At 44.5% G+C, this 12681-nt stretch overlaps 1 protein-coding gene across 4 annotated transcripts in view; it reads right to left on the bottom strand.

Moving 5' to 3' along the window:
- Positions 1-12681, bottom strand: part of CLCC1 (chloride channel CLIC like 1) — a 15818-nt gene extending 3137 nt beyond the window's left edge. Inside the window, exons 1-11 of one of the 4 annotated variants that reach the window (XM_059478218.1) lie at positions 12539-12681; positions 10724-10879; positions 8962-9054; positions 7997-8104; positions 6088-6309; positions 4818-4958; positions 3606-3699; positions 2434-2531; positions 2207-2353; positions 1345-1629; positions 544-789 (exon numbers count right to left, since the gene is read on the bottom strand). In XM_059478218.1, coding sequence (XP_059334201.1) covers positions 544-789; positions 1345-1629; positions 2207-2353; positions 2434-2531; positions 3606-3699; positions 4818-4958; positions 6088-6309; positions 7997-8104; positions 8962-9054; positions 10724-10870 — 1581 coding nt within the window. In that variant the 5' untranslated portion in view covers positions 10871-10879; positions 12539-12681. Of the gene's footprint in view, positions 1-543; positions 790-1344; positions 1630-2206; positions 2354-2433; positions 2532-3605; positions 3700-4817; positions 4959-6087; positions 6310-7996; positions 8105-8961; positions 9055-10723; positions 10880-12538 lie in introns of those variants that run through there. The other 3 variants (XM_059478219.1, XM_059478221.1, XM_059478222.1) reach the window with 3 other exon arrangements.

Below are 12681 nucleotides of genomic sequence, written 5' to 3'. Positions count from 1 at the left end.
CTGCCTGTGCCTGACCTCAGCTGCTCACTGGCTCTGGCTAAGGACGAGCTGGGCTGGGGGAGCTCTGGGGAACAAGCACTGGACTGTCCATCCCCAGGGCAGCTCCTGCTCCTGGCCCCGTTCAGCTCTGAGCTGCCTAAAACCGCCTGCTACAACATCAGGTGCTCACTCTCTGCAGATCATTACACCAGCAGCAAATCCATCAGCGGCCCTAAAACTGAGCTGACAAGAAGCAAACTGATTTTAAAGAACATAAACCCAAAGACAGACCTGAGACATCTGAGCTGGGAATTATCATTATGGCAATTACTCAAAACTTATGACACAAACCTGATTTCCAACAAGCAGCAGCACTCCAGATGCCTGGGTTTTTCTGGCCACTTAGAGGTACATCATCTTACTTACCACCTTTATTTCTGACTCCAGACAGAGTACCCTCTCCCAGATTTTACATTCCCACCTTGATGGTCTTGTCTCTTCTACACTTGAGAATGAGAGCAGAATTAACAAGTATATGACAAGTAAAGATCAGACAAAACTTACAGTAGAGTCTGGGTCTTCCTTAGTCTCTTTCCTGGAGTCATGTAAAATGCTCTCTTTCTTCTCTTCGCACGGTTCTGTGGCAGAACTCTTCTGTTCTAGGTTTTTACTGGGGACACAGTTTTCTCCAGTCTCTCCCTCTACTTTGCTTGTCTCTTGTTTTTGCTGCTCAAGTGCAGCTTCTGCAGTAAGATTTTCAGCTTTGAGAGTTTCAAGTCTATGAACTTCAGATTCAGTGTACAACCTGTTCTGCAAAAAAATCAATAATAACCTATTAATTAAGCAATCAAAAGTGACAGCATCTATTGTTCCAAGTGCATCCCAGCTCAAGGGGCAGGGCTCACCCAAAGCACGATGGCTATTTTTTTTCCCCTCGGGAAACAGAACATGTAAACAAGCCCAATATAGAGTATAAATCTGGTTTGAATTTTCTGTAGTTTACAGGGAAGTCAGCACTGCTTCTTTCCTCCACATTTCTTCTGTAGGTTATCATGACTGCCCAGGCTGACCCACATACTGATCTCTCAAAACTGAAGTTGTCTTTAACATAAAGCATTTTAATTCAGTAGTTTCTTGCCAGAGTTAGCCACTGCAAGATATTTTTCCAGAAGAAACACATCCAAGACACCTCTATCAAACTGTTCCATAGGGGAACGTGTAGTTCCTTAGCTCCTCTCTCCCCCAGATCTGGGTTTCATTACGTTGTTTGAATGTGTTTCAGCAGGTGCCACTGCAATCTGCTCAGTTTAATGCCAGCTCCCAGAGCCCCAGGAGGTGCCTCTGGTCCCTGTGGGGCTCTGGTACCTGCTGTGCATCCGGCTGGTCGCCGGTGTGTGCCGTGTCCGGGCTCCTGCTGCCATTGCCCGCTCTCAGCCGGAGCAGGGGCCTGCTGGCAGCGTCCCCTCTGTCCTGGTGGCCTCTGTGCACGTAGGGCTGCTGCTGCAGGTAGTACTCATCTGCTGTCCTCCCATCGTACTGCCCAAAGGCTATGGGCTCCTGCCCACCAGCAGGCAGAGGCAGACTCTTCTTCTGAGAAGACCTTAAGTATCTTAATGCAGACACTGATGATCCTGCACCATAGCAAAAAGTCTGGGGGAGAGGAAAAAACCAAAACTGAGCAAAACACCAAATATCTGCAGCCTATGGTTTTCACACAGACTTCTTGTCATATATCTGAAAGACCCCGAAGGAAAAGGTCAGGTGAAGAGAACAGCTCAAGCTTTTCTGCAGGAACTGCCAGGCTGGATGCATTGTTAGTAGTGCTACATTAAAGATGTTTAAGGCTCTAACTCCATGCCTTTGTGTTAAATGCCAGCCACACACATCACAATGTAATGACTCAAAGAAGAAATGGGACCTAAGGTGCAATAAACTGTCACAGAGCCTAAGATTTGGAGCAGTTTTATGCTACTGTATCCCACTTGGGGAGTGGGAGAGGAATACAGTTTGAACGCAAAACTCGGCTCTTTTAATTCCTAGACCAACTGTAGTATGAAGCCTTTGTCAAGAAAAAATTCCCTTGCAGAAGTCACTTCTTTGTGCTAAGAAATCTGTTTAGTTTACAAGTGAGAAATACATAATATAATAGATAATACTTAAATATAAACACATTTAATATTTAAAAAATAAAGCTGAGCTTCTAAATGTAAGATGAATGTATACAAACCAGGACACCCAGAGCCATGGTAATGAGCACTGGAACCTGCAGAATTAATGGTATCTCCTTCATAAGTGCCTTGATGAATTCACCAATACCTTGTCCTATGTCCTTCAAAGGCTCAGTTACAAAGTTGGTGAAAGTTACTGCCAAGGCCTAGAAAAGAAGCAGAAAACCAGTGTTGTCACACAAACACCAACCTGGGCCTTGGCAGTCCCCTCAGGCTTGGCACATACCTTTGATGGTGGAACCATATAAACAGGATTTACAAGCAGAATTTCATAATACTTCTTACAGGGATCATCCTGAAACGTCCATGTGCTTCTAAGCCATTCTGAAATCAAAGCAGACATATTATTACTACTTCTTAAAAAGATATTTTGTGACACAGCAGCAATACAGAAAGCAGCATTTCAGTTACAGATGGAAGAGAACTCTTCTAGACATGGTTCAAAACAGATTTATTTTTACACATCTGAGATTGGCTGGAAGTATAGTTTATCCAGTCAAGGGGATGCAGGAAGGGGAGGGAAGGCTGGAAAAAAGAGAAGAACCCGAAATTTTCCTGTGTATAATCAAGAAAGCTCTTTGGGTGAGATCAGTTCCCAGAAGCCTCAGGGAAAAAAGTCTCATCTGTGGAAACTATGAACTTGCTGTGAACACTGTGTCCACAGCTAGTGACACAGCATCATTCTGTGTTATTGCCCATCTGCCAGTCTGCAGGGAGACTGAAATTGTCTCCTTTTGCTTGCTGGATTCAAGGGTCTGTTTTAGTTACAAGCAGGAAGTCTTACTTCTAAGGGAACCTTTACATTATAAACAAGTGATTCATGACATCAGTGTTTCTGTAGTCTGTAGTTTTACAGCACATAAATCATTGACATGCAATCAAAAACAACAGAGTCAAGAAATTACACAGGGAAGACCATAACAAGCACTTTAAGAGCTGCCACCCTTCATCTACCTGCTATGGCACTGGACAGAAATAACAGCTAATAAAAAAAAGCAGCTTTCTCTGTAAAACATTATCACCTGAATAAACAATTATAGATCCAATTATAGATCCAATTCCATTGCACTCACAGGTGTAATACATGAAAAAAAAATTCTTGCCCTGAACTCTGCCTGCCTGTCTTTAGTAAAGGGCACTGAATGGTACTGGGGAAACAGGTAAGTTACAAGAAAAAGAAGTAACACCATGACATACCCCATGTACAGTGCTGTGATCAGCTCTCCTCCCCAGGCCTAGAAAACAAAGTCTTATGGGATGGGAAAAAGGTAAAACCATGTAATCATGTATTGAGGAGAATTCCCTGTACTACCCATGAAGAAATCCGAGTATCCTGGGATACTATGGATGGATATTTTGTGATCTTAACCACTTCAAAGTACCAAGACAAGAGCTTACCCATGAGACTTCCATACCACTCCAGCTTCTCGGCACAGACCTTGTCAAACTGCCCCATCTTGGCCATCTCTGCCTGGTGCTGAGCGAAGGCCAGCTGCAGGGAGACACACACTGAGTGCTGCAGCCAGGAGTGCTGCTCCTCAGCAGCCCTGCTTGCTCTCTGCAGCCTGGGGATAGCTCCCCACATAAATGGGAATTTCCACATTGTCCCCTTGTAATGACAATTCCCCATGTAATATGTATTTAGAAAAGTTTACTACCTAAACAATTTCATGGAGTTAAATTCTAAGAACTTCCTAGGAATGGACAAAACCCCTGAGATAAAGGCTACCTGCAAGTTATTCTCCAAAAGGAATCTGAATTGTCAAAGGATCAGACTCCAATATTCAAAGATACAAGTTCAAGGCAAAAGTAAACTGATGACATCTTTTCTTAACATGTTTCTGGAATAGAGACACAGCAGTCATGCAATTACTAGTTAAAACTTCTTCTTTTCTTTTTCAAATAATTTGCATAAGAAATACCTGTATTTATTATAGTTTTGCCTTACTGATTGCAACTGATAATCAAAACATAAAAAGTCAGTCAAATTATCTGTTGCAAAACTGACATTGTTCACTGCCTCAACCCAAGCCATCTGCATGGCATTCCAAGCCCACCAGAGCCATGCCACTCTCCAGCACTCTGCTGTCCCAGGCTCTGACACGCTGCAGTTCAATCCTCATTGACAAGGTGTGAGGGCAGATTTTGTGGCTGGGCTTTGATCTGGTGTCCTACATTCCTCCTCAATAAAACTCATCTGATTGTACCATCAGCCACTTAATCACCATTAATGAGGCATTTATCTGGTCTATCACATGAAACAGTTTCTACCAGGGAATCTTAAGAAAAAAAAACTGAATATATTTCTGTATAACTTTTCTACCAAGCTGCTTCAGTCAGAGGTTACATCTGCCTTGCCCATGTAGTGAAATCAGAGTTTAGTGCTCTCTGAATTTTGTGCACCTCTACAGCACAATACAGTTGTCAGGGTTTCTTTTGTTCTTTACACCTAACACACCTATCAACATGCAAAAGAAAAATGCTTATCCCTTTTTTATTTTGCAGTTAATTAAAAGCTGTATGGAAACTAACCAAAGGAACTAAACAACCTTAACTCCCTCATAGCTGTACAGTTCTAAGCCAGAAAGCCATTACGATTCCAGAACTTACCGTGTACAAGTAAAACCAATTCCACACAAAACTGACGAGGAAAGTCATAAATAAAACATATTTCAGCTGAACAAAGCGGGACACATACGTCCTCAGTTCTGTAGCCATTACAATCACAATGCACGCTACGCACAAGAGCAGCTGCAAAAGAAAAGAGGAAAACATTATGACCCATATTTGGACCTTTCATCTCTTCTGACAGTACAGATGAAGAAACTTCCAACTTTTGTTTTTACTAATGCCATTTACACAGAATAGCTGAGTTTTTCCTTGCTTCCACAGCCCATCTGAGCAGCACAAGGCAGGACAGTTTTGTGGCAGTACCAATATTCATCCCTGTCACAGCCTGACATTGCAGCTGCTCATTTGTTTCTTGTGATATTTAGTTATTTCTCAGGATATTTGTTACATTAGCAACCACACTTCTAAATGATCAAATTGGTGTCAGCCAGTGCTTGAGCAGTTTGTGCCTGCTCCGAAACACAGAACAATTGCTGCCAACTCCCGCACAGAGAGAGACAAAGTTACAGTTTGGGTATCAGCAGCAAGACTTCAAAGGACTCCACAGTGTCTTTCCACCCAAGGACCCCTCTCAGAGGTTACTGACAGCCTGCTTTTGTCAGCTGGCTTCCAGGGACCCCTCAAATCTAGACAGGCTACTTGCAAGATTATGTCAGCACAAAACACTGGCATATTCTTAATTGTAAAGATTTATTCAGAAAGCGTCATCTTTATTAGAGATCCTCAGCTTAGCATTTTATAATTCCCAACTCTCCTCTCTCCTCTCCAACACTATACAATTTTTTCCACAAAATTTGCAAAAGCCTCTGACCTATAGGGGTTTAAACATATACTTGTCTCAGTATATATTCCAACTCTTGGAGAAGCCAACAGCTTCAACAACTACATGAACAAGAGACCAACATGGAAGATCTACAATGCATGAGGTGTCAGTTCTCAAGGTAAGAAAGTGCTAGAGCACAATGAGTCTGGCAGCACAGATAAAAAAGACAAGAAAAGAAAAAGCACACCAGGAAAAAAGCCCCAAACCAAAGCTACAATAGAGAACAGATGACCACAGGAATAAAAAACTTGAATTCCTTATTAAAGTAAATACATCCTTCAGCAATCACAAAAAAAAAAAAAGATTGACTTGAAATATGATGGAAGGAATTGCTTTATCTGTGGAGTTAAGATGGTAATATTGATTAGCACAGAGAAACTGAAGAAAACAGCAATTAAAAGCAATAATCAACCTTTATTCTCTTACCCAAAACAAATGATATAGATCAATTCCAAAGGTGTCTTCAAATCTCCACCGCCAAGCTTCCTCATCATGGTGCTTAAAATTGACCAAAATATCATTGAGTGCCTCATCCAGGGCTCCTGGCTGCCAGGCCTCCTCACTGACAAACCTGAGGATCTCCAGATACGTCTGCCTGGTGAGAATGATCTCAGCATCGTAGTGGACATGGCCCACATCTTCCCCAGGCTGCATTCCAAGCAAAGCAAAACCAGGGTTAAAAGCTGCTGATTTGGAAATACAAATGCATCCATAGGCCAAAACTGATCATATTCATTGTGTGGCTGCCCTTCTGAAGCAGGCTGCAGGATGAAAACGTGGGACATGGACATTATGATTCTGTAACCTTTTTGTTCATCTAAACTACACCAAACAAATTCAGTTGGTTTGTAATCTTTCAATTCTAAAGAAACAAATCCTAAAAAAATAAACTATCTCACTTGTTACTAAGATTTCAGGACCAGGGCTCATTAACAAGTAATAATTACATATACACTACGTGTGTGCCTCAGTCAAAGCTGGATAAAACAGATAGAAACTATTAAACACTAAAATAAGAAGTTTTACACTGCTAAATGTAATGTTCCTTATTTAACAATAATTTTGCTTATTAATAAATTCTTCTACCTCTGAATAAACAAAATCTCCAAAGACAATATAATAAAGTGCCCAGCCAACAACTAAAGTATCAAGCAGCCACTCACTCCCTCCAACATCCCTCCTGGTGGGGAGGAGAATGAGCAAAAAGGTAAACTTCATGAGCTGAGGCAAGAACAGCAAACAAAATAAAATGTGATGGTAGTAATACTACCAGTCATGAAAAGAGAGAAAGAAGGAAATAACCCCCAGAAGAACAAGTGCAGCACAGTGCAATTGCTGCCTCCAGCAGCTCCCAGCCCCTTCCAGGCAGCTCCCCCAGCCCATGCTGGGCACAGCAGCCATGGTTTGCCCTGGCCCTGGGGCCAGCTCAGCTCAGCTGTCCTGGCCACGCTCCCTCACAGCTCCTCCTGCACCTCCTGGCTGCCACGAGCACAGAGAAGTCCTTGGCTTAGAGACAGCACCAGTGAGCAACCACTGAAACCCCAGAGTGTTAGCAACAGTGCCCCCACTCTGAATCCAAAACACAGCCCTGCACCAGCTACCAGCAGGAAAATTCACTCTATTCCAGCTGAAATCACTGCATAAAGAAAGTAACAAGGTGATTCTTACATGGGAACTCTAATAAGCTGCTATTCCTTGATGGTCAGAATCACAGAATGGTTTGGGTTGGAAGGGACCTTAAAGACAATCTGGTTCCAACCCTCATGGTCAGGTACACCTCCCACTAGACCACATTGCTGAAAGCCCCATCCAGCCTGGCCTTGAATGCTTCCAGGGATGGGGCATCCACAACTTCTCTGGACAACTTCTTCCAGTGCCTCACAACCATCAGTACAATTAATTTCTTCCCAGTATCTATTCTAAACCTCCTCTCTTTCAGTTCAAAGCCATTCCCCTTGTCCTAGCACTAGGAGTAAAGTTCCCTCTTATAGGGCCCCGTTCAGGTACTCAAAGGGTCTCTAAGGTCTCTCCAGAGCCTTCTCCTCCCCAGGCTGAACAGCCTCAGCTCTCTCAGACTGCTAAGCTAACAGATGCTAAGATACACTGAATTCACAAACCCTTCCTTCGGATGCTTTACAGATCAAACAACTGTGTCTCCTCAGCAGTACAGGATGCACACACTTCTGTCATTTTTCCTTTGCCATTCAGTTCCCTTCATTGCATTTAAAGTACATCAGCATAATTACTCAATGCTTGGTAACTGTGAAAACTACCTAAAGCAGTAATATGAATTCATTTTAATTAAGTGTTTTTAAATGAGTGTTCAAATACTTACAAGGCCAAGTTTTCCAGCTTCATTTAAAATCTTATTCAAGAATCGCTTAAAAATATAAAAGCTGCGGCTCTCCTGTGATTTGGCATTCCTCTTCTCACACTCTGCAATCTGCAATTGTGCAAAAGATACTTTTATTCACTTTGAGCTTCTTCACAGGAGAGAAAAACCCCAAATATACCAACACATTTAGCTCTGGATTAACAGGGGCACATTTCTTTAGTTTAGCAATCACTCCCTGGTTAGTTTGCCAGATAAAAAGCATATGCAGCTACTGAACATACTGCTTTCCATAGAACTGGCCAGTACTAGAGATTTCACATCTGCTAGTAATATTCAAATCCTGACTTCAGTAAGTCTAGAAACAAATGTAAACATGTGGATCTCCTTACATTTTAAGTTTGCATCAGGAAAAAAAAGAGGGAACTGCCAAAAAATCAAAGTAACTAAACAACATTAAAATGACACATATCCCATTGGGGATCCAAATGGCTGAGGGCAGGAAGGGCCCCAGGAGCCACAGAGGCATCCCCACACCCTGGGAGTCTGACAGCAGCACCTGAGAGCTGCAGCACTGCACATGGCCCTGGTCTCTGTGCCCACAACCACCCCTTAAAATCTGACAGGACTGACAGCTTGAGAACAGCACGGGGTACTCAGCACCACACCTCCACACTGCTGACACTGGGCAGAAGCACCTAGCTCCTATTGATTTTGTTCCCCTATAAAACATGTCAGAAAACAGACCTTTGTAGGCAGAACAACAACCTGAACATGAATTCAAACCACTTCCAGTCTCTCCTCTGCCTAGAGGTTCCCCTTCCATAAAGAATAAATTATGCCAGCAATGCACCTGTTTGGTACTATCCAGAAGAGCATCAGCAGCAAGCACAAAACTATAAGCACTAAAATATATAAGCATATTTATAAGCGCTATAAAACACAGGAAAATATTCTGAAGAACAAACCTTGTGTTGCAAGGAATCTACTACCCTGGAACAACGTGAGATTTCAGTACTGACTGCATCCACAGCCTCTTCCTCAGAGTCATGATAGTTTGGCTAAAATTACAGAAGAAAACCATATGTTTAGAATCCAAGAATTTGACCAACAAGCCCTGTTACACTTCTACAGCCACATCACTTTAGAATGAGCAAAGGAGCTAAAAGCTGAGTACAGATCTTTGCTGCTAGTACCCTCCCAGTGACATTGCAGTTACCTCTCTGCTGTTATTTTAGGCTCCAGATGGACAATTGCTTTGAGTTTATCTAAATGCAAAAGGTGAGGTCCTGCCTGTCCTCCCCCACTTGCCCTTTCCCCTCCTTTGAGAGCTGGTGACCCACAGAGTGCATCAGATTAGATAATGGCACTGGCTGAAAACTGACTCAGCAGGCAAAGGGGCAGCTTTGAGCCAGGTGAATTCCCAGCCCAGCTGGCCACAGCAGCAGCCAGACTGCAGGCAAACACAAACCCCACTCTGGCTGCCTGCCCCTATCTACTGCAGAGCTCTCTGTGCCCTCTGCTCATTACTCAGACACAGAGCAGGGCTGCTTCCAACCACGTGTGCTCACCCAGGGAGGCCTCCAAGAGGAAGCACAACAGCACCTGAACCAGTGAACTCATGCTGAAACAAAGTTTGGTTCTGAGGGCTTGAGCATGCCCACCTAAAAACTCTGCAGAGCACAAAAGAAATCCTGAGAAGATGGACTAACACAAAGTAGTAATTTTTTAGTTTAAGATGTAGTTCTACTTTTGTGGGAGACAACAATAAAGCTACTAGTTTTATATAAAACTGAAGCAGTTGGGCTCCAAAGCCTGCTGCTGGACCTTAAAGATGTTAATGACTATCAGGTGGATGTGGAGAAGTTGGAGGTTGATGAGGAAAGCTGTGGAGAGCAATAACACACTCTGCATCTTTTAAGCTTCAGAAAATTATGCTCTGTAGTGTTTAAACAGTATTACTCAAGACTGCAAAACCAAACTTGAAAGCTGAATAATGGCAAAAATCAAGGGCACCCTCATAACCACCTCCACTTTACAGTGCCATGTGTGCACAAGATAATCAACATGCACCTCACGGTATTCAGGATCCACTCCTCATACAAGACAGAGAAAATTCATCTTGTTAGAACTGATCTTTTTCCTAGTTCATCTTCTCTTCAGCGTTAATGATTCATTAAAAGTACAGCACTCAATCCCCAGTCTGACCTTCTGAAAACTGAGGCCCAGCATTACAAAACACCATTAAAATTCACAATAGTCCCACACAAGAAATGGGAAGCTGGTTCCTGTTGCTGGGAAACTGGTGGACTAAAATAAAATACAATAATTAACTTTAACTCCCCCAAATTTTATCAGTTAGGAACTTGATTTTCAAGATATTTAACACTATACTTGAGAAACCAGCAAGAGCTGCTTAACCCAGTACTTCTCAGAGCAGTAACCTGTGGTGCCACAACCTGCATAAATCAAGCACCACCTGTAAAAATACAAAAAGCCTGCTTGATGTGACTTATCTGAGTGCAACAGAAGCTCACCAGGGAGAGGTCCTGAGCCAATTACACTATTTTTTCCCTTGCAATTTTAACCATGGACACAAAGACTTTTCTGTGTATGGATTCAGATACAAGATAATAAGCCCTTAAAAACACCATGCTGATATCATTATTTACTGTCACAGTTTAAAAGCAATCTTCCAACAGCCTTTAGCTTTTTGGGAGAGACACACACCCTTTCTTTCTCTACCTTATAAGGTCTTCTCATTGTTCCTGATGCTGCATCATAATTGAGCATATCTGTGGGGTCAATCCATTCATCTTCTTGAGCTTTACAGCTCCCTGTCAGCATCACTGCACACAACACCAAAGGAAACAGCATCCTGTATCACTGAATACAACAAGAAATTCAGTATTTAGGTCAGGGTGCAACATGCTGTATCAAAAAATGAAACAATCTCACAAGAAAAAAACTAAAAGTGGAGCTTTTAAAAAACTCAGTTCTCCATTAAGAAGGTTTAAACTCACTTCCCTATTTTTTCCCAAGGAAAATGCTGACAATAATATGCACAATTAAACTGTATTATATGAGTGGATCAATACCCCTGACTTTGTTATCAGCAGGTGCAGCACAGAGTTCAGTATTGCTAAATATGATAAAATGGTGCAGAACTCCAGCACGCTTCACCACAAGGGCACTGTGTTAACAGTAAAGCAAATTTTACTGTCACATTAATAGGAAGACTTGGCAGAAAAACTGTCCTTGACATTTCAGCCGTTCCTTGGATACCAGAGGGGCTGGGAGTGGCTGTGCTTTGAGGGATGGCCAATTGAGCACTAAAAAGGGAAGCACAGAGCCCTGTGCTTCAGCCACAGCACTGTGGCTCCAGTCACATTCAGTACGAACCACCACAATCACAGATGCACAAACAGCGTGACAGACACACCGTGTGTCCAACAAACTCTCCTGGCCAGACCACAGCCTGGAAACGCTCAACAACCCTCAGGTGAAAAACACTGTCATTTGCTGAGCAACAGAAACGCTGACTGTCAGTGATAAACACACCGTCTGCAGGAGCACATGAACACAAACAATATGAGCGATAAACCGACATAAAATACGTTACAGTGGGACACGACTAAAAGCACAATCGCAAACAGCAGCTGGAGCTCTGAATTCCCTGAGGAGCACTCGGTGTCCGAGCCTTACCCAACAGGCATTCCTATGGGGGAGGAAAGAGGCACAGCCCGCCGACAGAGCCACGATACAAAGGCGGAGTCTCCTCCGACCTCCGCCCCTCTTAACCTATACTTATATTGGTTTTTTGAGGGAGGGTAAAAGGCAGAGTGTTTCAGTTGATGACATTTCGTATTTAGGCGCAGTTTGAGTGACTTTAGTCATGCATGTAAAGTATGTACACGTCTTGCTTCATTAACACACGTTGGAGTGCGGAAAGTGATAGGTATTTTCCAGTTAACGGAGCAAGTTCAGGTTTTGGGTCACCTTTTGGATTAGTTCCCCTTGGCCGCATTGTTTTAAGAGCAAGGCCACACCACCTCCTGCCGTTCCACCTCCTTTGTTTCCCTCAGAGAGCGATGCCCCGCGCTACCTCAGAGATCCTGCTCCTAAGGGCGCAGGCAGCTTGCCCTTGGAGAACCACTGCCAACGCTACCATTCCTCCTTGATGAACTTTGGTTTCCAGCATTCCTTCATGAAGGGGCCAGCATGCCCGTCAGGCAGAACTCACCTCGGCCAGCCCTGCAGGGACATCCCAGCCCTGTCCGGCGCCACGGCCTGGTCTCCCCGGTGCGGCTCCGCAGGCCGCGGGCCCCGCTCCGGCCCGGCGCAGGCCGGCACTGCCGCCCGAGCTGCAGGAACCGCCAGGGCCACAGAGAAGCGGCTCCGCACGCTTCTCCCCCGCCTTCTCATCGCACCCGACACGGGGCTCCGCCGCCTTACGCAGCCCTCAACCCCTCCCCGCCCCGGCACCGCGCAGGCCCCGGCCAGCGGCGCCCGCCCGCCCGCAGCCCCGCTCGCCGCCCGCGGTACCTGAGGGGCCGCGGGGCTCCCGGCGCTCACCCGGTGTTTACCCGCTGCGGGGCCGCCCCGCCAGCCGCTCCGCCCGGCGCTGCCGCTGCCCAGCCGGGCGCGGCTCCGCCCAGGAAGCGCCGCGGAGCAGCGGCCGCGGCAGC

The sequence above is a fragment of the Ammospiza nelsoni genome, chromosome 9, assembly GCF_027579445.1.
Source record: "Ammospiza nelsoni isolate bAmmNel1 chromosome 9, bAmmNel1.pri, whole genome shotgun sequence".
Taxonomy (NCBI): Eukaryota; Metazoa; Chordata; class Aves; order Passeriformes; family Passerellidae; genus Ammospiza; species Ammospiza nelsoni.
Note: the sequence above shows the minus strand (reverse complement) of the source record. Positions and strands in the feature narration are given on the sequence as shown.